The sequence below is a fragment of the Siphateles boraxobius genome, unplaced genomic scaffold (genome assembly GCF_051911475.1).
Source record: "Siphateles boraxobius isolate OS27281-9 unplaced genomic scaffold, OSU_SipBor_1 33, whole genome shotgun sequence".
NCBI lineage: Eukaryota > Metazoa > Chordata > Actinopteri > Cypriniformes > Leuciscidae > Siphateles > Siphateles boraxobius.
Window position 1 is genome coordinate 4,110,948 of NW_027508953.1, and position 25,018 is coordinate 4,135,965.

General features: G+C 40.4%; 2 protein-coding genes across 2 annotated transcripts; both read right to left on the bottom strand.

Annotated features, from left to right (window-relative positions):
- Positions 1-3,047: 3,047 nt before the first annotated feature.
- Positions 3,048-6,789, bottom strand: LOC143701601 (keratin, type I cytoskeletal 50 kDa-like). The gene is made up of 7 exons (XM_077195022.1): positions 4,673-6,789; positions 4,388-4,470; positions 4,141-4,297; positions 3,890-4,051; positions 3,665-3,790; positions 3,362-3,582; positions 3,048-3,234 (listed from the first exon to the last, which is right to left on the bottom strand). The coding sequence occupies exons 1-7, from the start codon at positions 5,099-5,101 to the stop codon at positions 3,102-3,104; spliced, it is 1,311 nt and encodes a 436-aa protein (XP_077051137.1). The 5' UTR covers positions 5,102-6,789; the 3' UTR covers positions 3,048-3,101.
- Positions 6,790-21,494: 14,705 nt separating this feature from the next.
- LOC143701598 (keratin, type I cytoskeletal 13-like) lies at positions 21,495-23,958 on the bottom strand. The gene is made up of 7 exons (XM_077195017.1): positions 23,227-23,958; positions 22,842-22,924; positions 22,602-22,758; positions 22,354-22,515; positions 22,132-22,257; positions 21,827-22,047; positions 21,495-21,714 (listed from the first exon to the last, which is right to left on the bottom strand). Exons 1-7 carry the CDS (start codon positions 23,725-23,727, stop codon positions 21,585-21,587), a joined length of 1,380 nt encoding a protein of 459 aa, XP_077051132.1. The 5' UTR covers positions 23,728-23,958; the 3' UTR covers positions 21,495-21,584.
- Between the last annotated feature and the right edge of the window lie 1,060 nt (positions 23,959-25,018).

Genomic DNA, 25,018 nt, shown 5'->3' on the forward strand with positions numbered 1-25,018 from the left:
TTATGTGGCAGCCGTTGCAGCGTTCGCTGAGTCGACGCGCGGTCAGTCAGTAGGAAGAAACGAGCTCGTCATCCGCTTCCTTCGAGGAGCCAGACGGATGAATCCCCCGCGACCCCCGTCAGTTCCCATATGGGATCTTTCATTGGTTCTGGAGGCCCTGAAAGCTTTCCCCTTTGAACCGATAGAGTCCGTGGACCTAAAGTACCTCTCGCTCAAATCCGTTTTCTTGACAGCTCTGTCGTCAGTCAAAGGTGTGGGGGATTTACACGTGCTATTTGTTAGCGCTGCGTGTCTTGAATTCAGGCCAAATGACTCTAAGTCATCCTTAAGCCAAGACATGGTTATGTCCCTAAAGTATTGGGCACCCCCTTCAGAGCGCAGGTCATTTTTCTTTCCGCTCTGCGAGCATGCAATAGTAAGGGTGATGTTAATCTCCTCTGCCCCGTCAGGGCGCTGAGGGCTTACATTACACGCTCCGCCTCTTTCAGGCGTTCGGAACAGCTCTTTGTCTCGTTTGGTGGGCGCACCAAGGGTCTCGCCGCCTCGAAATAGAGGCAGTCCAGATGGATAGTGGAAGCTATCGCATCCGCTTATAAGTATAAAGGTCTGCAATGCCCCTTGGGCATCAGGGCGCATTCCACCAGAGGCGTTGCCTCGTCGTGGGCTTGGTCCAGCGTAATTTCCATTCAAGACATTTTTGAGGCGGCAGGCTGGGCCTCTCCGTCCACATTTGTTAGGTTTTATAACCTGGAAGTTCCCGCCTTGCAGTCTAGACTTCTGTCAGTGTGAGCGGTGTGTATATTCTGCCCAGATTATCATGCGCAGACTACTCTCACGCAACGTTAGCTCTCCTGTTTGAGCTGCACTATATGGTGAATAGTTATATGGACCGGCGACGCCGCTCTGTATACCCTGTATGTGCTTATAACATTGTAACATTATAACATTATAACACATATAGTATTGCGTAACCCGACCGTGCAGGCGCCACGAGGGATTTTCACTTCAGCTGATGAAACCAGTGACGCAGCCTCCGAGTCTGGCTTTTATTCGCTACCCACCCCCGTCTTAGCGGGATGTGATGCGTAGAGCGGGCGAAGCATCCTCATTGGGCGTGACGTCACGCGTGAGGCTCAGTGGTAGGCTGCAGCAGTTGCCTCAAGGCAGCCAATGAGCAAGCAAGATTGCCTGCTCTAGGTCTGCTGGCTGCTGCACTGCGTTGACAATAAATGCAAAATTAAGGATAATTTTTGGCTTCAATATCTCGAGCAAAGATGACTTTACCCGTAGCGTAAGCTAGCTTACGCAACACTCGTTCCCTCTTCTAGAGAGAACCGAGGTTACGTAAGTAACCGATTTCTGACATACTTTTGGTGCTTATATTAGCAAACCATTTTGAAAACGCTTAATTTGATTCCATCCTGACTTTGGTCAGGAATGGTCTGTTGATTACCGGATTTAATTTGGTGAGGATCAGAGAATCTTTGTAGTAGGACTTAACAAAGAAAATTAGTTTTTGAAGAATTTCAAAATAGACGATGACAATACAGTAATCAACAGCGGAACAGCTGTAATAATTGAACTCTGCATGCCTCTGGGAATCTAGAGCAAAAGCATGATTTAGAGTAGACGCTCAGAGGATGGTAACAAAGACATATGCAAGTTTATTTTTTAATACTCAAAAGCATTGCTTAGATGCTGCTTTAGGCCCTGTAAGACTTTTTTCATCAAATTCATTACTTGATATATATTTAAACGTTCGTGCGGTCATGTAAAACATTTAAAAATGTTATGGAATTTTAAAATAACAATTTCCAGGTCTGGAACAGTATTCGAAAAATAAATAAGAGAATGTTTTGGAAAGTCATGGAAATAAGTTTCACAAATATCCAGAATATATATTTAATCAGTGCTTAAATTTCAGCATGGGAATGCAGGTATTGTGCATAGTTTTACTCATTTCAGCAGGTTTTGTGATTATAATGTGGAAAATTCATGAAAACATTTATTCATTATAGCATGTGGTATACCGTATCCATGCACTCGATCTTAAAGTGACAGCAGCCTAATAAACCAGCTACTGTCTGTGTCATTAATGTTAATCAAACAACACAAGACAAAGAGAAATTCACTCGCCGCTTTTGACTGAATAACTTTTGTAACTTTTATTTTAAGGATTAAAATAAGCAGTAAAGACAAATAGACACTCTTACTTTATTACATTTCTGTAGTATTTCTGATTACTGAGCCTACTGTTAGACCTACCTAAAAAGAAAACCTTTTATTTTTATCTTTATTACGTTGTATTTATTTGTGCTACTGCTTGTAATTTATTTGTTCTTATTTTACTGACTGTTTAATGAACTCTATTCAAAATTTGACTTTATACAGAAGCATGGGAGTGTCCCACCGGAGTATTGATATTTGCAGTATTGCAATGACCCATGTCAAGAGTAAGTATAGTCATTAGTAAAGTCAATCTTGCAAATATTTAGTTGACTAATTTCACCTGTCTCTTTCACCTATTAACAACTATTAAGTCATTATAAGATAAACATTAGAGAAAAGAAAAGTGATGTTCATTAGAATGGATACTAAGTCTGAACTGGGTATAGTAATGTATTTATGTGGCTTCTTTAAAATACTTCTGTTTTAAAAAACATCTTCATGAACAGTAACCCAATAAATCAGTGGCAGAACTACTAAAAACATTAATTGATTTCGAAAAATGCTATAAAATGCATGACTGTGAGTAAGCAGCCGCTTTGTTTTGTCTAATTCCAATATTTTTATATACTTGCAGTTTTTACTATGGCTGGTAATTGTTGATTTTAATTTAAAGATTTCAGCCTTATTCTATTTGACAATGGGATTTGATTATGAAAGGTGTAGATCAATTTTAAAACAGCCATGTGATTCCTGACCAGTCTTTAGTTGTCACCATTTTTTTTATGCTAGATAATTATTGTTTTTAATTGACAACTTTCCATAATTTAGGAGTTGATTTCATGCAATGTCCAAATGACAGAAGAAAAGGACAAATTATGCACAGTTAGACCAGTTTATTTGCTTTTTATCACTCTGATGAAGATAGCTTTTGCTCAAGAGCTCTTTTGTTGAGACACGATCTGGCTGGTAGACTCGGAAGATGTGCTGACCACTTTGCCGTCCACCACCTCTTCCACAATGGTTACCACTTTGCGTGTAGTTGAGGTTTTGCTTGTGGTTGAGGTACTGCAGAGATAGAAAATGAAGAATATTAAATAAATAATTACTTCTAACTCATTAAAGTTGTTATACTTATTAAAATAATTTAAAAATGCATTTTTAAAAGATATTTTGTGTTGAAGTTGTGTCTCACCTAGAAGTATCTCCATCCAGCAGTCTTCTGTACTCTGCAATCTCCATTTCCAGTTTGGTTTTGATGTCCAGAAGCATCTGATACTCTTGTCTTTGGCGTTCCAGATCGGCACGAAGTTGAACCAGTTGCTGTTCCATGCTGGTCACCTGGAACTGGTAGCCGGACAACATGGAGCCGTAACGGGCCTGTGTTTCTGCCAAAGTGCTTTCCATTGATGATTTCTGTTGGGAGAAAGTCATTGTATACATTGTGATGGTAACAAAACACTTTACAAGATTCCTCTTTTTGTCTGTGCTTGCTTACCATACTGAGTTGTGATTGTAGCTCTATTTGAAGACTCTGGAGTGTTCGTTTAAGCTCAGTGAATTCTGATCTGGACGTTTGGAGAGTTTCTGTGCTTTCAACAACTTCTTTGTTGATAACTTCGCTCTATAAGAGGGAGTCCATAGGAAAACAGTCAGATATGTCTTTTGTTGGTTTTGATTACAACCCTTCTTTGCAAATTTTACAGATTAAATCTGATTTTACCTTGGCCTGGAACCAAGCCTCAAGTTCTTTGCGGTTCTTGGCAGCAACTGCCTCGTAATGTTCACGGATTTCAGCCATGATCTTTGTCAGGTCTTCCTGTGGTGCTGCGTCAACCTCTACATTGACCTGTCCAGTCATATGGTTACGTGCTGCCAAGAGTTCCTAAAGATGCGATATCAAACCACTGAGCATTTGCTTCATTTAAAGGAATCCCTTATTTATTAAAGAGTGTGAACCAATCACCAACTTACCTCCTCATGGTTCTTCTTGAGGAAGATCAGCTCTTCTTTCAGCCCCTCAATCTGCATCTCCAGATCAGATCTGGACATTGTCAGCTCATCCAGCACCCTTCTCAGCCCAGAAATATCTGCCTCTACAGACTGCCTCATGCCCAGCTCATTCTCATATCTGCACAATTATATCAATATAAATGTTTTGGGTTTGTTATAGATGTTGGAAGTGCTTTTTATTTTTCAAGTCTTTAAGTAATGGACTTACTTGACTCTGAAGTCTTCTGCAGCCAGCTTGGCATTGTCAATGCTGAGGTAGATGCCTCCATTAATATGAGTGGCATCCTGGATCTTCAGGGGCACAGAACGAAGATGCATAAAAAGTCAAATTTTATTCACTTTTATCTAAGTACTGAAGAAATGCAATGCAATCACATGCTTTGAATATATTCTTTGCAGACAAAGAATGGTGGAATATTGCTAATTGGTTAATTTTTGTCTAAGGTGGTTTAATGATTGTCTTGAGTAATAGTTCTGTAGTTATGTCACGTACCTTGACCTGAAAGTCACTGATAGTAACGTAATAGGCACTGTAGTCCCGAGAAGAGGGGGATGTCTTGCTCTCCAGGAACTGGCGGATCTTCAGCTCAAGATCAGCATTGGCCTTCTCAAGGGTGCGCACCTTCTCCAGGTAGGTGGCCAGACGGTCATTGAGGTTTTGCATGGTAGCTTTCTTATTTGCAGAAACATCAACGGCATCAGCCAGGTTGAAACCAGCATCACCTCCAAAACCAGCACCTCCAGCAGAGAAGGAACGAGAAGCAGAGGCACTGGAGATACGGACACCGGTTCCTCCTGCCCCCCCATACACACTACCGGCACGCATTGCTGAGACACGACCAGCTCCGCCACCAGAGACAGATAAGCGAGAATATCCTTCTGAGGACATGTAGCTGCGGATGGATGAAGAAGAAGACATCATTTTGAAGGAGGCTTGCTGTCGTTGTTTGCTCTGACTGGAGAAAAAACGAGCAGATGAGTGAGGAGAAGATGACCGTTGTTCCTTTTATGTGGACAAATGCGGGAGGGAGGGACTGTCAAGATTGCCTTAGGTGGCAGAGAGTGAAACCATTTCCCAGTTCCCCAAGGCAGCAGGTGTGGCTGATTACAGGTTTGAATGGTATGCTATCATTTAGTTTCACATTTCCTTAGAAAAGATTATTTTGGAGGTTGTGAAAGTTTCAGCTGTCTGTCCTTTTCCTTGGTTATTTGAGCTAATTCCGCAATACTTTAGTTTATCTTCGGAACAAAAATGAAGTGATGAAAACTTTTTTGATGAAATTTGAGCCATTTCGGTCCCTCCATAGACAGCTACGCAACTACCACTTCGACGCTTCAAAAAGTTCATTAGGAGATCGTAAATCTAATTCATATGAATTTAGCGGTTTAGTCCAAATTCTCTGAAGAAACACAATCACTTTATATTATGAACAGATTTAATTTAGGCTTTTATTTAGGCCCTCAATTCATATGGATTAGTTATGATCTCTTTATAAACTTTTTTGAAGCATCAAAATGTCAGTTGCTTAGACATTTTCAGACAGGAATGTTGTTCCAGGATCAAAAAAATATGTTGAACCAGAAACATGTATTACTTGGAAAAATAATGGTGACCCTGTCTATGGAGAGACAGAAAGCCCTGAGATTTCATTTGTGTTTCGAAGATGAACAAAAGTCTTACGGGTTTGGAACGGCATGAGGGGGAGTAATTAATGACATGATTTTCATTTTTGGTTGAACTAACCATTTAATTGGGAGTGGTGTTAGTACTCAAATACATTATAGGTAGATTTGTTTTTAAATTCTGAATTCAAGAGATATTAAAATTAAATTGTTTGTTAAGAGTTATTAGATGCACCTTTTTTAAATTAAAAATTACGTTCAACTTAAAACCTTAGAAAAGTTCTCAGCATTTGTCAAACATAAAACTGAAACCTTCCTTATCTCTACAACATTTCAAACCTTCATCCAGATCCCACCTCAGACAAGATTAACCTGTTTTATCCACTGAATGTGTCAGGTCTCAACATTAAACCGTCAGGTTTTCAAAGTTCAACAAGTACATGAAGCCCTTTCTGAGATTCTGAAATAATCAGCTCTCAGATTAGTCCATTCCAGAGCAGATCATTTATTTAGGTAGTATAAGGTATGATGACAGTAAAACAAACCCTTTTCATGTGAAGTTCATTAGATTCATTACAGAGTGGACCTCTGTAGCTTTTATCTCTGTTCTTGCAAAGTGCATTGATTAGATTTAGGTTCTTGCTGAAGCTCAAATGTGCTGCGTAACACGGGAATGAACCTTATTGGTTCTCGCACGTCAAGCGAACATGCTTGAGTTTCATTTTACCACTATTGATGTGCGAGTTGATGAATGTTTATATGTGAACAAAAGCCTAAATTCAATCTGTTCATCATATAAAGCGATTGTGTCTCTTAGGAAAATTTTGGACTAAACCTGTTATGAATTGGAATACTCAGTAGGATCCATTTGCAGCTTTTAATGAAGGAAAGTCAAAACAGGCAAACAAGGGTCAGGCAACAGCAAAACAGGGTGATCAGAGAACAAACACAGAGAGTAGTCAGGTCACAGGCAGAAGTTCAGGGCAGGCAGCAAGAGACAATAATCCAAGAGCAATCCAAGTCGAGACAGGCAGCAAACAGGCAGAAACAAGATAACACTCCGAGGTCAATAAACAGATCAGTAGAATAGTGGAAAATGCTCAGTGATTACAGTGGTCTTCTGTTTGAGTGTGGTTTATATAGAGTGTCTGAATGAGATGTAGGTGAGTGTGCAATCAGTCCCAGGAATGAAGCATTATGGGAATTGTAGTTTTGTGAAGTGATCAGTCTGGTGTGGAGTGCCCTCTGGTGACTCTCAGGGGCACTCCAGCTGGTGATCGTTACATAGCCCCCCCCCCCCCCCCCAAAGAGCGGCTTTCGGTGGAGCGGAGGCGGATCCGGGGGTGGGATGGAGGACCAAGTCCGTGGAGCGGAAAAGGACCTGCAGACTGCGGCAGAACGGATGGCCAGGGCGGAGCGGGCGACCCCTCAGGCGACCAGGGCGCAGCAGTCAGCCGGGCAGGCGACCAGTGCGGAGAAGGCTGTGCAGGCGACCAGGGCAGAGCAGGCTGTGCAGGCGACCACTGCGGTGAAGAACCCTCGGGTGGCCACGGCGGTGAAGAACCCTCGGGCGGCCACGGTGGTGAAGAACCCTCGGGCGGCCACGGCGGTGAAGAACCCTCGGGAGGCCATGGCAGTGACGACCCATCGGGCGGCCACGGCGGAGACAATCCTTCAGGTGGCCAGGGCGGAAACGTCCCATCGGGTGGCCATGGCGGAGACCTCCCTTCGGGCAGCCACGGAACAGGAGCAGGCATCCACCCAGGAACAGTCATCAGTTGCTCTGGTACAGACCCTGGCTCAGGACTAGGAACTGATACCTGCTCAGAAACAGAAACAGACACAGACACAGGAACAGACACTGGCTCCGGTACAGGAACAGACACCGGCTCAGGAACAGACTCTGTCTGAGGAACAGGAACAGACTCTGTGACGACGGCCATCTTGTCCGTAGACACTGGCTCGGAGGCGACCATCTTGTCCGTAGACACTGGCTCGGAGGCGGCCATCTTGTCCGTAGACACTGGCTCGGAGGCGGCCATCTTGTCCGTAGACACTGGCTAGGAGGTGGCCATCTTGTCCGTAGACACTGGCTCGGAAGCGGCCATCTTGTCCGTAGACACTGGCTCGGAGGCAGCCATCTTGTCCGTAGACAGTGGCTCGGCAGAAGTGACGTGAAGCTTCTCTGGCTCGGCAGAAGTGACGTGAAGCGTCTCTGGCTCGGCAGAAGTGACGTGAAGCGTCTCTGGCTCGGCAGAAGTGACGTGAAGCGTCTCTGGCTCGGCAGAAGTGACGTGAAGCGTCACAATCTCTTTGCTGGACGGGGCCAGCGGGGAAGGCTCAGTGCTGGACAGGACCAGCGGTGAAGGCTCAGTGCTGGACGGAACCAGCGGCCGGGGCTCTGGAAGCTCTCCTGAGACGTGTCGAGGCTCTGGAAGCTCTGCTGAGACGTGTCGAAGCTCTGGAAGCTCTGCTGAGACGTGTCGAGGCTCTGGAAGCTCTGCTGAGACGTGTCGAAGCTCTGAAAGCTCTGGCTGGATGCAGCTGACGTGAAGCTCTGGCTGGACGCGGCTGACGTGAAGCTCTGGCTGGACGTGGCTGACGTGAAGCCAGCTGGTGATCGTTACAAAACCGCTCAATTCATGAATTAGCTACGATCTCTTTATTAACTTTTTTGAAGCACCAAAATGTTAGTTGCGTATACATTTTCAGACAGGAATGTTGTTCCAGGATCAACAAAATATGTTGATCCAGGAACATGTTTTACTTTAAAAAAAAAATTGTGTCAGGTCTCAACATTAAACCGTCATGTTTTCAAAGTTCAACAAGTACAGGAAGCCCTTTCTGAGATTCTGAAATGATCAGCTCTTAGATTTGTCCACTCCAGAGCAGATCATTCATTTAGGTAGTATAAGTTACGATGACAGTAAAACAAACCCTTTTCATGTGAAGTTCATTAGATTCATTACAGAGTGGACCTCTGTAGCTTTTATCTCTGTGCATTGATTAGATTAGATTTAATGTTTCTTTTTTTATCCAATAAGTAAAAATAAATATCACCCTTCAGTCTATAAACCCACTGGGCAAATTACTCAAATGACCAACTTAAAGGAGAACTCCGGCGCAAAATGAACCTGGGGTGTAATAACACATTGGTACCGAGTCGACTGTTCTCTGGGATTTGTTTTCATGATAATCGAGTGTAAAGAGTTTTATCTCTAAAAACTGTTTAGCTTATAACGCTAGTATATGGGGCATATAATAGGCCTAAGAAAAAAGAGATCGCTAGTTAATACCACTAACAAGGCTCAAAATAGCCCCACACTAACACGGTAGCTTAATGAGGGTCTCTACATACAAACCGAAGCACTGAGAACTTTGTAAGTGTACAGACAGTTTAATAATAATATACTTTATAAAGACAGTACCATCGCGGAGCCTTCTTTGGATAACAGTCTCGACCAGTCGAACCACGAACGCCGTGCTACGAGCTTAACTGTGACTCGGAATCTCAAAGTTCAGCTCACTTAGCACGGCGTTAGTGGTTCGACTGGTCGAGGCTGTTTCCCAAAGATGGCTCCTGCCTGTATACGCGATGGTAGCCTACTGTCTTTATAACGTATATTATTATTAAACTGTCTGTACACTTACAAAGTTCTCAATGCTTCGGTTTGTATGTAGAGACCCTCATTAAGCTACCGTGTTAGTGTGGGGCTATTGTGAGCTTTGTTAGTGGTATTAACTAGCGATCTCTTTTTACTTATTATATGCCCCATACTAGCATTATAAGCTAAACAGTTTTTAGAGATAAAACTCTTTACACTCGATTATCATGAAAACAAATCCCAGAGAACAGTCGACAGTCGGTGTTATTAAACCCCAGGTTCATTTTGCGCCGGAGTTCTCCTTTAATGACAGAAGCAGATGGAAGTGTTCATGTAGGTTGTCAGGTTGAAAGTGCCAGGTAATATAACATTTAAATTATGCAGAAATTTCACTTGATTGGGCAAGAAAATATTTGATGAAATGTGATCAGTGTTTTAGATATTTAGATAGACACACCAGCTACAGTACTTTGATTAACTGTTTTATTAGACTTTATTTATTTATTTAATCAAAGTGTGGTTCCTTTTTCCTACAGCTGAATTAAATGTTTAACTTCTAACTCAGATGTATTAGTGCTGTGGTTTTTAACAATCAGAGGATAGCTAAAAGATGTATTCTAAAATATAGGAAGCTTAGAGTACCAGAGGGTCAGCTGTTTAAAACAGTTGTGTCATTAACTAAATGATCAAATGCTGGTGGTATCACGTTACAGCTGTCAACCCTGAAGAACACAATACAGTTGCATAGATTTACAAAAGCGATAGATGTGAAGTTGGTAACCGATGAAGTATAAGTCACTACATTGCAGCACATTGCATGTCTGTACAATATTGTTTCGCACAAGTATTGTTGTAGCCTATCTCTGACGTGTCATATTACTGACAGGATCAGCTAGTTTTCTGGAAATGACAGTGTGCAGCATTCTGTTCAAGGAACTAGTTTGCCATTGGACAGTTTGTGTTGTAGTATGTTTTAAGAAAGCGAACCTGCAATATAATCGTTCTGCCATCAGGAGTCACTCATTTATGAGGCGCCACGTAGGATTTAAATCAAACATCGCTTATCAATACATATTACACACGTGCATATACACCTATAAATTACTCGCATTTATATACATGTTTACTATTGGATGTTCAATATATATGAAATACACGTGCACACTAGTATGAAATACATACCAATACATATTATGTTAGTAATGAATGCATATACACTTTTGAATAACTTGCATAAACTTGACGCACGCATACACCTATAATTACTCGCATATACACAGGCCCGCCGACAGGGGGGGACAAACGGGTCTGTTGTCCCGGGCCCAGGGTAGTGGGGGGGCCCAGAACTGGGCCCTCATTAAATTATGGAATAATTGTTAAAAAATAAATAAAATAGGCATATTTGTGGAAAAAATATCTAATATTTGAGTTACATAAAAGCTTTTTATTTGTTTTCTTCCTAATTGTCCTTGAAATAGTGGTTAAGAACCCCCCCACCGCCAAAACAAAAATGGTTTGGCCACTGATCAAAATTTGATGTTGTCATTTGATTTGAAGTTCAATAGGATAACGTTACGATCAAAATGTCACAAGTCCGGTGCTCAGAAAAGAAAAGAAAGGAGAAGAAGAGAAGAAGAAAATAGAGGCCTTCGAGATGTCCTAAACAAATATTTTAAAAAAGGTAGTGACGGTGAAGCTGGAACTAACGTTAGTAAAGTCAACGTAGAGCAAGGTAAGAAACAGCGCAGCCAACGTTTTTGAGTGTTGTCGAAGACCCGGTACTTCGGTACCAAGTCGGTACTATTTTTTTTAAACGTCACGCCACAGTACCAGGTTTTCTCAAACCCGGTACTTGATGCGCGTGCATGCCCGAAGCGCGTGCAGTTGCGTCCTCTTCATAAAAGTGCTGAGACATTGCGACCGGCGGTGCTGCTGATGTAGTTGTAAATCCACTTGTTGATAAGAAAGGAGGAAAGAGCCACATATGGAAATATTTTGGATATTAGCTCATAATAGCGACGCGGCGCGCTCGTTTTTACAGGCGCGCCTAAGTTCATTGTTGCATAGCAACGACAGACGCCACGGGAGAGCACGCGCTCGTGGAAAGGAGAAAGCGGTGCGAACTGCGCTCTCCATGATGACGACGAAGTATTAGCAAAGAATTCATTGATTTCTAGCCCTAGCATTAGCTTTACTACTATATATATTTATGGAGATGAGAAATAAAAAGCCGGCTGAAATGCGTCACTGTCATCATCGGTGAACAGATAATGGGCCAGATCCGAGTCTATTTTTGCTGCGCTGCTCATGGTTAATTAAAAGTGAAAGCACGCTTTTGATGGAAAAAAAAATATGATTTCACACAAAAAGTGCCCAAAATACACAGATTTTGCACGTCTGTGTTTTAACAAGAACTGGAGTAGGCTATGTCAGAAAAGAAAATGAAGTCATTTATAGAAAATGTACCCATTTAAACGTGTTTTTATTATTCAGTTTGTGTATGCGAGGCATTTCATATGTGGATGTGCGTGAACTTTTCAGTGCAAACGGAAGGCATTTCAATGTAACCGGAAGGCATTTGTGCGTAAGTGTAAGGAAGTCAATTTTGTAAAAAAAATATCGTGCCCACTTCGATACAACCAGGCCACCTGTTTATGAGGGATGCTTTGCATTGTGTTTAAACTATATTTTTTAAAATGGATAATTTCTTGAATTTTCTAAAAAACGACATTTATGTTTTTACCTTTAAAGTCCATTTTTTGGGAGGATAAAGCTCAGTATAATAGAATAAGCAGAAAAGACTTCACATATAAAAAATAAATATAGCCTAACACAAACGAAAGGTTAGGTTTATTATATAAAAATAAAACATTCATAAATTATTTTATGATTAAAATATTAATGTCTTCAGTGAACTCATTTATAGTTATAATTATAAACACAAATAATAATAACAATTATCATTATTATTAGTAGTAGACTACATATTTAGAAGCTGCTTTTATCAAAAAAAGGAACAAAGCAATTCGTCAAATGTCAGTCATAATAGTATAGGCCTGATAATACAGGGCTAAGATTATCATAAATAAACACAAGATTTTGACGCATATCCAAGTGTTTGTGCGGAGTGTGGAGCGCGCGCACTGCATGGTACGGAGGCGCGGGCGCGGACACTTGCATTGTTCTATCAACAGTGGAAACAACTTAAAGTAACACTATGTAGTTTTTCAACCTTCATTATATATTTCCAAGACCCTTGTGATGGTACATCGACTTAGGTTGAATGACACGTCTGCCATAGCCTGACAGTGTCTGTATCGCTTTTACTGGCACTATGTAACTTCAGGTTTCGGGTAGTAACCGGAGCACAAAAAAAACTACAAAATTCGACTGCTTTACGGCATACGTCACTTCCCCCACTTCCTCAGATTCTGACGTGAGAGCCCAACTAGCGTTTGATACCCGTCTGTATGTTGTTGTCATGACCGAAGCAACAACTAAAAGGAAGAAGGCAAAGGTTTTGTCAGAGGAGACTAAAAGAAGAAAAAGGGAGAGTGACAAATTAAAAGATCGGACGAGGATCACTACTGGAGGGAGAGCAAGACAGTTTGAAGACGGTGAGAGTGTGCGCGCGCGCAACCGGCTCTCTCTCCTCGTTCTTTCAGTAACATGCACCCTGTCACAAGCGCAGCAGTCAGTCATCTGTAAAGTGTTTATTCATTTATAAATAAATCAGGGAGTCAGGGAGCCGACTATCGCGCGAAATGTAAAAGGCTGAATTACATGGCCTGGCCATGTTACGGAATCTATCTGGTCCTCCATTTATCTTCACGAATCAATAATGCTAGTAGAGTAGCGAATTATCAATCTGGTAGCTACACTAACATGCTAGTTTACGATGGTTTTAATAAATAATCTTTCAGGATAACTATCCTAATGTCTGCAGGCTGATATGTTTGTGTATTTATTTTTCTGGTGAAAGTGTCTTGCCTCTGACTATAATGCAAATCGATTTTCAAATTTGCAGATTCATCTATGGTAGCTTGATATTATAATATTGACAATATATGGCTATTACCTACCACACAAATATTGAATTGAATTAGCATATCCGTTATGTAAAACAGTAGACAATAGGCTACTTGTAAACGTGAGCTACGCAATCTTTTGACGTTTGAAAAAAATAAAACCCATAAAATTATATTCATATGACATGCTGAAATATATGCCAATGTACCTGGGGTAAAGACATTTCACACGCAACGCTGGCAGTCGCCTGGTGTAACCATGACAGATTTTTGACAGTAGTAGAAGACAATACTGTTTCCCAACTGTAGGGGGACCCCGAGAGCAAAAACCGCAAAAACGACATAGTGTTGCTTTAAAATAGGCTACTCTATCATTTCTGGTCATACAGAAACGAATAATACATCATTCGCAACTTCTTTTATTTGTGCAAAAACGAATGGACGCAAAAGTACACGGACCCAAGACTATCAAACTTTTTCTACAAATACATTATTTGAAATATTTAATAATATATGGTCCGTGTACTTTAGCGTCCACTCGTTTTTCTTTTTTTAACCCGTATTGAACGGCTGTTGGGCTATTTTTAAAACGCAAAGTTGAGCACCAAAATTTGAATTTGAACTGTAGCCTATGCTGAGCAAAAAAATATATATATATAATAATATTGACGTATTGTCAGATTTTTGTTTATGACTTTTTTCCCCTTTATTAAATATTAGAAATATTCACAAATTAATATGAAAAACACAGACCTGCCAACCTGTACGCATTTTGCGTAGCGGATACGCATTTTGACCTCAAAGTACGGTGGTACGATTTGTCACCTATGTTTGTCACTCTAAACTACGCAAAAAACCTGGTGACGCTTCTGTGCACGCGCAGTCCTCAAATCAAGCAACAGCAAATGAAGCGGAGTTCGACCAATCATAGCGCTGGGTTCATTCCCCAAATAGCAAGCGGGGATGATTGACAGGTAAGGCCTATCATTAAAAAGAGACTGAAAATCGACAGCAATAAAGAATCCCGCTCGATCCCGTTTCCACTCCCGCGGCCCACACGCAGTCTGGCTGAGTTCATAAGCGAGGACAGTAGCCTAGTAGTCACAGCTCTTCTGACTCCTGAAGGTAAACGGGCTGGGGTGGATTTGGAAAGTTGAAATATTGTTTTTAGTTAACTTAATCTGGATTTGATGATCACACGGGAGTGATCGCATGGATTAAAATACTTCGTCATTCATGGTCACTCAGATAAGAGGAAAACATCATTCAGCCATGCAAATTATAAAATGCTTAAGTATGCATGTTAAATCTAAATGAACAATAAATCTAAATAAAATAAAAATCGCTATGGCTTAGTGATTATGAAAGTTTTGTAATTTGTGGATTAGGCCTATACTGATAAGTCTGAAGTTTATTTATTCATTCTCAGTGTTGAGAAACGTAGTCTGCATGTGTTATGTTATTGTGTTAATAATAACTAAAGTACCTAATTATGTTACATAATTATTTTGTATGAAAACTAGTGCATTAGTTAATTATGGATTAAAAAGTAGGCCTACCGTTGTATCAGTGCTGCGCGAGGTCTCTCTCTCACGAACACAGACCGCGCGCACAGAGAGAGAAGATAATTGTAAATTGACGGGCTAAGTTTAAATTTTGTTTTGGTTGTGTTTTTTTCCGTCAAAATGTCAGAAAGCATTTTGTATTATCCATCCGTGTTTTTAAAATTCGTTAAAAGATAGACGTTTTATTGTTAACACAGCCCCATATTTCGGATTCATCTAAACTTATACTTGAAATTCTTTTTAGAATAAGTGATTCGTTTTGCTATTATTGGTCATGTGACAGGACTCCTGTCTATCAATTTTCAACTATTTTCTAAAAATATGTTTGTATTGGCTAACGTTTATTCAGCTAATGCATGTCCTGTTTAAAATGTGCAATGTTCAAATGCAAAGACAGCACGTCATAAATAAAAGTGCTTTTTTCTGTGTGATTTAGTATCATATTTGGATATCGGAATAATAAATTAAGTAGCCTATCTTAAATGTACACATCTATTTGTTGTTGTCTTTTACTGTTTTCTAGGGGTTTCTTAATTTTAGACTAGTTAATCATAAATAAATATGCCCCCTCCTCCTCCCCCCGCTGATGCTACGCAAAAAATATTTTCAAGGTTGGCAGGTCTGAAAACATAACATTCTAATGCCCAATTAGACCTAAATTATATTCGATTTTTTTCGTTTAAAAGTGGACATTTCAAGCTTTGTATAGGAGGCTATATTTTGTTTCAGTTCATTTTTGAGACGCGCTCCAGTTCACGGAGATCATGAAAGCACGCCTGATTGTTTTATTTTATTTTACAAAAGCACAAAGTTTTCTTGTTATTGTGAGTTTTCACAAATAAAATTGTGTATTTTTATACATTAATGTTTACACATAAAAAATATTCTGAGTATAGTTTATTAACTGAAGGGACGGATTGGACAATCGTCGCTACGGATTGTTTTGTTTTTTCCCACAGATGGAGGGTTTTTTCCCTCCATAATACGGGGTTGAAATATATATTTTCATATTCATCATTTATATTGTCCATTTATGCTACATAATAAAAAGAATACACTAAACAAAATCGCATCAAGGTAAGATATAAGTGAACATTTGAACCTTTATATGCCTATGTATGTTTTTCTTTTCTTTTCATTATATTATTTAAGTAAGTTAACACCCAATAGGCTACTTGAACAGTTTATAGTGTAATCTGGCAATTCATGAAGCAGCTTCTGAATTGGGACGCAGCAAACCAGCTCTGGCCATGGTCTTGGCTATGAAAGCCGAAAATACATGACTGAAACATCCTCACAATGTCCTCCAGTAAAATATAAAACAAAAAAAAGACAATAGCCAATTCTGGATCCATAGCTGTTTATTCAATTATAACAAATGAATTATCAGGATGGCAGCTCTACTCTCGCACCGTTGCTTGGCGCCAGGAGCACCTGGTTGTGCAATTAGGAAATCCTACGAAGGCTACATGGTGCGTCCTTCGAAGGACGAATAGGCTGCATCCTTGGAAGTCCGCGCCCTTCGTGGGATGCAGCCTTCACATTGGGACACAGCTAATGATTGCAAATGCGGTAAATAGGCAGGCTACTTCCGTGTACGCACAAATGCCTTCCGGTTACACTGAAATGCCTTCCGTTTGCACTGAAAAGTTCATGCACATCCACATATGAAATCACTCGCATATACACACAACTAAAGCATGCATCCACGTTTTATTTTGTATGTATGCGCGAGTGTTTTATGGATGTGTATGCGCGCATCGGGTTTATATATGTGAGAGTGTTTATAGGTGTATATGCATGGAAGTTTATATGTATGTGCGAGTGTTTATAGGTGTGTTTGCGTGCAGTGAATGTATGTGCGAGTGTTTATATGCATGGAAGTTTATATGTATATGCGAGTATTTATAGGTGTATGCTTGCGTCAAGTTTATATGCAAGTTATTCACAAGTGTATATGCATTCATTACTAACATTAAATGTATTGGTATGGATTTCATATTAGTGTGCACGTGTATTTCATATATGTATTTTGAACATCCAATAGTATACATGTGTATGGGAGTAATTTATAGGTGTATATGCACGTGTGTTATGTATGTATTGATAAGCGAAGTTTGATTTAAATCCTACGTGGTGCCTCATGGTGGCGCCTCCTGGCCCTGCAGTTCGCCTACAGAGCCAACAGGTCTGTAGACGATGCAGTAAACATGGCCCTTCACTACACCCTCCAGCACCTGGACTCCCCTGGAACCTATACCAGGATCCTGTTTGTGGATTTCAGCTCTGCTTTCAACACCATCATACCGGCTCTGCTGCAGGACAAGCTCTCTCACCTGACTGTGCCTGACTCCACCTGTAGGTGGATCACTTACTTCCTGACGGACAGGAAGCAGCACGTGAAGCTGGGGAAACACGTCTCTGATTCCAGAACCATCAGCACCGGATCCCCTCAAGGCTGCGTTCTTTCCCCACTTCTCTTCTCCCTGTACACCAACAGCTGCACCTCCAGTCATCAGTCCGTCAAGCTCCTGAAGTTTGCGGACGACACCACCCTCATTGGGCTCATCTCTGGTGGAGATGAGTCCGCCTACAGATGGGAGATCGACCATCTGGTTGACCTGGTGCGGCCAGAACAGTCTGGAGCTCAACGCTCTGAAGACAGTGGAGATGGTCGTGGATTTTAGAAAGAGCTCAGCCCCACCCTCCCCCATTATCCTGTGTGACTCCCAAGTCACTGCTGTGGACTCCTTCCGCTTCCTGGGCACCATCATCTCCCGGGACCTCAAGTGGGAGCTGAACATAACCTCCATCACCAAAAAGGGCCAGCAGAGGATGTACTTCCTGCGGCAACTGAAGAAGTTCAGCCTGCCAAAGACAATGATGGTGCACTTCTACAACGCCATCATTGAGTCCATCCTCACCTCCTCCATCACCATCTGGTACGCTGTTGCCACCGCCAGGGACAAGGGCAGGCTGCAGCGTATCATTCGCTCTGCAGAGAAGGTGATTGGCTGCAATCTTCCATCACTTCAGGACCTGTACGCCTCCAGGACTTTGAGGCGAGCAGGAAAGATTGCAGCTGACCCCTCCCACCCCGGACACATACTGTTTCAGTCTCTCCCCTCTGGCAGGAGGCTGCGGTCCATCAGGACCAAAACCTCTCGCCACAAAAACAGTTCCTTCCCATCGGCAGCTAGCCTCCTTAACAAGGCCCGGGTCCCCCACTGACACTCCCCCCTTGCAAATTACTCAAATGTCTCTGCACATGTATAAACTTTCTTCTCATTTAATGCACAACCTGGCACATTGCACATACTTGTAGTTAATCTTTATTGTTGTATATTTTATTTTGTCAATTTATATTTCATTTCATATTTATATACTGTATATTCCTACATTTATTTATGTCAGCTGTAAGTTTGTCTACATGTAGCACCTTACGACCAAAGCAAATTCCTCGTATGTGTAAAACACTACTTGGCAATAAAGCACCTTACGATTCTGATTCTGATACTCATTCCTGAACTTGTTAATGAAAACGAAACCAATTGTCATGTCATTATTTCCACTGTGTGCTTAAAATGTTGGACTGAACTAAGGAGGTCTAAAACACTTGAAGAAAGCTGTCCGTTAGCATCTCATTCACTGAAATGGCAGTGCATGCAGCCCCTGAAGTACAAGCCATTTTATGGGCATTTTTTTGGTAATTTTAAATGTTGCTTGCAAAAGCACTTCTTTCACCAGAATACAGTAAATGACCTACAATAGAGAAACATACCTACAGTACATAGTGGTGTAATTACAGCATCTACCAGCAGGGGCTAATTAACCTCCCCTCTACTGGACAGAATTTAAAGGAGTTATATTTAGAATTCAGAAACCCTTGTTATTAGGAACAAGTGGAGAAGTTAAGTGAACTGCAGGCAGCAGCTTATTGCTCGTGCTCACACTGGTGCACACATAACGTACAAGAGACTGAGCCTGATTCAATGACCCGGCAAACTTCTTTTTCATTCTTTGCTTAGAAGTTGAAAAAGAAGTTGGAAATACCTTTGCAGCAATATACTGTTAACGAACATTGAGACGCCGTCAGTGCTGCTGAGAGAAATGTTTAGATGAATATGTAAATGTGCTGCATGCTTTCTTCTTAATAACAAAATAAACACAACAAAAATGATTGCGGTGAGAAAGCAGCAGTTAAGAAAGCATCTGATCATATATGTGTTAAGAAGCTGCATTGTTTTGTGTTGACTAAACTCATATGTAATGTGAAACTGTACCACTAGAGGTCCCTAGAGGGCCCGTAAAAGATGAGAGAAAGTGTATAAGACAAAACATGAAGATTAAAAGTTCAAGTTGAGATATTGGCCTATGCCATGTCTTCTGTTCTTAATTGCACCTAATACCCCAAATAGCGATGTGGATATGTTTGCTCCAGCTCCGCAATTCACCGGCATCATGTCGACAGATGAGGAAATTAAAATTACACTTATGATAGTTTATGGAGTACATTTGAGACTGTAGACTATATATATATATACAGTGTATATATAAATATTTATATATATGTGAAACTATAGTTTCAATTATTCCCTTCTTCGCATGACACATTGACATTACAGTAACCTGACAGAATAGCTCTTTCGTCATAATCCTGAATATTTTATAAACATTCATTTCATGTGTCATTGAATGGAAGAGAGACACTTCGGGGAGCGCGTAAACATCACATCTTTTGATTTTCCTCGCAAGACCATCCCGAGTCCTTCTCAGTCTACAGGCTTTCATAGACGACCAAAGTCTGGGAAGGCCTCGTTTTTTAAGTTTGTTACAAGCTATACACATTGGCAATAAAAAGCGACTAATACATCAAAATTCTTACATACAGCCCCTTTAAGTATAAAATTGTTTATTATTTGCAATTACCTATTTTTTTTCTCGCCTCACTAACACCTCTTCCAGCAGCAACCTGGTTTTCTCATGCATGACATCTCCCATCCAGGTAGTAATCAGGCTCAACCCTGCTTAGCTTCGGTGGGCAACCAGTCTTGGGCTACAGGGTGATATGGCTGCTGGCCATGAATGTAATGAGTGCACATTAATGCACAGCTCCAGTCTTTATAGCAGGCATCTGAATGTGACTGCCACATCCACCAATATATCTATTCTTTTATAGCGTCAATCTGAATCCTGATTCAATCTCTGCACAAGCTCTACAAAAGCATTCCCAAAATAAAGAATCATACACCTCTCCAAAGATGTTGAATAAATAAGTGGGGCAAAAAAAGGTAAGCCTCATCTTTACAATGCCAAAGTTTGTTTTTGTCCTGACCCAATGGTCGAGCTATCTGGCATGCATTGATGGTCATATCTACAGATTACTTGTCGGTCAGGATCTCATTGTATTAAAATGAAAATGTCTCAATGTTAGATTGTTAAAAACCAATGATCTTTCAGTATAAGACCTATACCTGCACTGGAAAATCTTTTCAATCTTTCAACTTTTCAACAACGGTTGTGGTTTTACCCTTTTTTTTTTCTTTTTTTTACCTTGTCTACCTGTTAAGGATGCATATTAATTATATACACCCTTTACATAAGTGTATAAGTGCACAGCCCTGGTGACAAGCCGCTTTAGCCCTAAAGGCCTGGCTTTTGCAAATATTTGTCTATAAAATATTATAAAATAAACTCATTTGTGTTGAAATAGGGTATAACTGTTTGGATTTGCAGACTTTTGCACACATTTGTTTTAGTTTTTTTATGTAACTATGTACACTATTGTTCAAAGTTTTTGGGTCAGTAAGATTTTTATGCTCTTATGCTCACAGCTGCATTATTTTAACACTCTGAAAACATTAATATTATGAAATATTACAATTTAAATTTACTCAACTTTTTCATTTTAGTCATAGCTCCAGTCTTGTCATTACTCTTAACACATGATCCTTCAAAATATAAATAAAATCATTCTAACATGCTGATTTGCTGCTTAAGAAACATTTCTTATTATTATCATCAATGTTTAAAACAATGTACTGTTTAATATTTCTGTGGAAACCATGATACATTTTTAGCAGGATTCTGTAATGAATAGAAAGCTCTAGAGAAAGTATTTATTTGTAATAGAAATCTTTTGTCACATTATAAATGTCTTTACCGTCACTTTTGATCAATTTGGATAATTGTGTTTGCTCATTTGAATAAATACGCTACCATTTCATTCTTTCATCATCGGACTAGAAAGTGACAAAAAGTATTAATATCTTCCAAAAATAAATTTGAATAACCCCAAACTTTTTAATGTATGCCTGTATATTACATGTGTATTTTTTTTTTAAATGTACCAACATAAAAAACAAATGTTGCATGACATTCGTCATGAGGTTTTTGTAAAAGGGAAAAAATATTCCTGATAAAATAATTTCTGAATTATTTTGAATTATTATTTTCTGAATTTCTAAGTGTAAAATAAGACTCAAACACAGAAGCACATTTAGACCACTTTATTGTTTTTCATCACTCTGAGTTAGGTTGTTTTATCTCAAGAGTTCTTGTGCTGGTTGTGCTTGTTTGAGATCTCACTTGGTCTCGGTAACTGCCTGGGTGGAGGAGATCACTTTGCCATCCTTAACCTCCTCTACAATGGTCACCACTTTGCGTGTAGTTGAAGTTGAGGTTTTGGTTGAGGACTGTGCAGTTTGAATGCTTCTGAAGTTGGGGGGAAAATGGGGAAAAAAGGACTCAGAATCATCTCAATCTCATTCTGCTTCCTATAACTTACTGAGAAATCAGGGTGTGAGTGTGTATTTTAGCATCTCACCCAGAAGCCTCTCCATCCAACAGTCTCCTGTACTCTGCGATCTCCATCTCAAGCCTGGCCTTGATGTCCAGAAGTGTCCTATAGTCTTGACCTTGGCGCTCCAGATCGGCACGAAGTGACATCAGCTGCTGTTCCATGCTGGTCACTTGTGTTTGGTAGCCGGACAACATGGAGCCGTAGCGGGCTTGTGTCTCTTGCAAAGTGCCTTCCAATGACGATTTCTGTTGAGGGAAAAGTCATTATTCTAAAGGCTATGTGATTTATCAAAACCACAAATTTCGAGACTGACCTGGTCATCTACTTACCATGCTGAGTTGTGATTGTAATTCGATTTGAAGACTCTGGAGTGTGCGTTTAAGCTCATTGATTTCTGATTTAGATGATTGAATGTTTTCTGTACTTTCAACGACGACTTTGTTGATGGATTCGCTCTATGAGAGACAATCCATAGAAGAGCAGTCAGATAAGATATTTGGTTTTGATTTGGTTTTGGTTTCTTTTGACAAATATAAATAGTCTGAGTTTACCTGGGCCTGGAACCAGGCATCGAGTTCTCTTCGGTTTTTAGCAGCAACGCCCTCGTAGTGTTCACGGATTTCGGCCATGACCTTTGACAGGTCTTCCTGTGGTGCTGCGTCAACCTCTACATTGACCTGTCCACTCATCTGGGTACCTAATGCCAAGAGTTCCTAAAGATGCGATATCAAACCACTGAGCATTTGCTTAATCTGGAAGAACTGATTTATTCAAGAGTGTCAACCAATCACCAACTTACCTCCTCATGGTTCTTCCTGAGGAAGATCAGCTCTTCTTTCAGCCCCTCAATCTGCATCTCCAGATCAGATCTGGACATTGTCAGCTCATCCAGCACCCTTCTCAGCCCAGCAATATCTGCCTCTACAGACTGCCTCATGCCCAGCTCATTCTCATATCTGCAGAGAAATTAAACCATTGTAAATCACTTGGACCCATTTGAGATGTTGATAGCTTTTCTCTTTGTCATGTGTGGACTTACTTGACTCTGAAGTCATCTGCAGCCAGCTTGGCATTGTCAATGCTGAGGTAGATGCCTCCATTAATACGAGTGGCATCCTGGATCTTCAGGGGACAAGCATATAGTCAAATTTAGATATCCCTTCAGAATGATTTGAGTTTAGTGCTAAAAGATCTCTTACATATATCAAATACAAAGACAAAGTTCTCAAAGATTTAAATGGTTATTTTGCACACACACACAAAAAAATCACTTATATGTTCATTCTCATAAACTGCATATGACATCCTTTATTTTAGCACATTATTAGTATACAGGTAGGTTAACAAAAGATAAGTTGTTTATTTAGTAAGTTATTTATTTACTAATAACTGTTTAAATTTTTTCTTCTGACAATACCACATACTTTGTTTTGGAGATCACTGATAGTTGCGTAATAGGCACTGTAGTCCCGAGAGGAGGGGGATGTCTTGCTCTCCAGGAACTGGCGGATCTTCAGCTCAAGATCAGCATTGGCCTTCTCAAGGGTGCGCACCTTCTCCAGGTAGGTGGCCAGACGGTCATTGAGGTTTTGCATGGTAGCTTTCTTATTTGCAGACAAATCAACGCCATCACTAGCACCACCACCGAAACCAGAACCACCACCGAAACCAGAACCACCTCCGAAGCCGCCACCACCTCCAGCAGAGAAGGAACGAGAAGCAGAGGCACTGGAGATACGGGTTCCAGATCCTCCAGCTCCCCCGTACATGCTGCCAGCACGCATGCTAGACACACGACCACCGCCTCCACCACCGGACATGGAGAACTGAGATCCTCCTCCTCCCATGGAGAACTGAGATCCTCCTCCTCCCATGGAGAACTGAGATCCTCCTCCCATGGAACTACGTGCGTATGAGACAGACATGATTGCAGAGGAGGCTTCCTGTTCTGCTCTTTGACTGAAGAGAGTGTGAGAAGTGAGGAAAAGATGACCCCATGATCTTCTTTTATTTGGAAATAGAGGGAGGCAACTATCAGGAGGGGCGTTGTGGTGTAGCCAAGGAGGTGGAGTGAGAATCCATTGCCTCACTCTCCAAAACAAACAGGGGGTCACATGCACTCACACAGCATTCAGCCAACTGCAGGGTTTGAATGTGTTTAAGATCAAGTAGGAAGGCATTTTACCATAGTGAAGAAAGAAAATAGTATGCATATGCTTTTGATTTGAACTGCACCATGCTTAGTCTTGTAGTTTAGTTAAAAAAACCTTTTATGCACGCAAACTCAGTGGATTTAAAAGGAACATAATTGTATGTATGGTCTATGGTACATAATATATATGGATGATATAGAGTGTGTGTGTGATACTGTATATATGCGTATAAACATCTACATCTGGACCGTTATATCAACTTGGACTAAAATACATTTATCCAACCTTATCGATACATTCTAAATGTTCAATACAGTATATCAATGATTATATATTGTTTAGAAAAATCATAAAATTCAGCTAACGTTTTAGTTTCCCTAATTTATTTTGAACCTGAGGGGAAAACGGTGCTGCAAATACAAGAACTAGGAAAGTGAGAGTTTCTGTCCTCGGGGTGCCAATACTGAGCCACACCCAGAGAGCAAGCTGCAGCAAAGCCACAGTTATTACACACAAGATTATATACGCTTCATATCTTTTTATTAGAAAATATGCTTCATCACATGTGTACAAGAATATAGAATAGAATGTTTGAAATCCATTTATTAGAAAATACATTTTATTTAAAACTCTTAAAATTTACCCATCAAAATCTCAAGTGATGCTTTTTGTTTGGAATAAATAATTATTTACACTGTCCTTGTTAAATCTTCCAAAAATTTGAAGATAAGCCTTAATTTTGTTGCCATGGTGACACGAACAAAGTACAAAAACAAATAATAAGCAACCAGAACAAAAGGGAAGAATATTTAGCAAGCGTTAAGGCCGTAAATTTGATGGCCTGATAGGAGAACAAGAAAGCCCTTTAATAATTAAGCTTCGTCTGATGGTAGGGAGTGTTTTGTAGTAAAGAAATAAAGGTCGGATATGAAACACCCATCACCATAAAAACTGAAAAGAGACTGTGAGTGAGAAGAATCAAAATCATTTGTGATTCTTTATTATGTTTGCTTGAGGCATTAATGATAATAACTTTTTCTTTAACAAAACGCTATATTGCTTT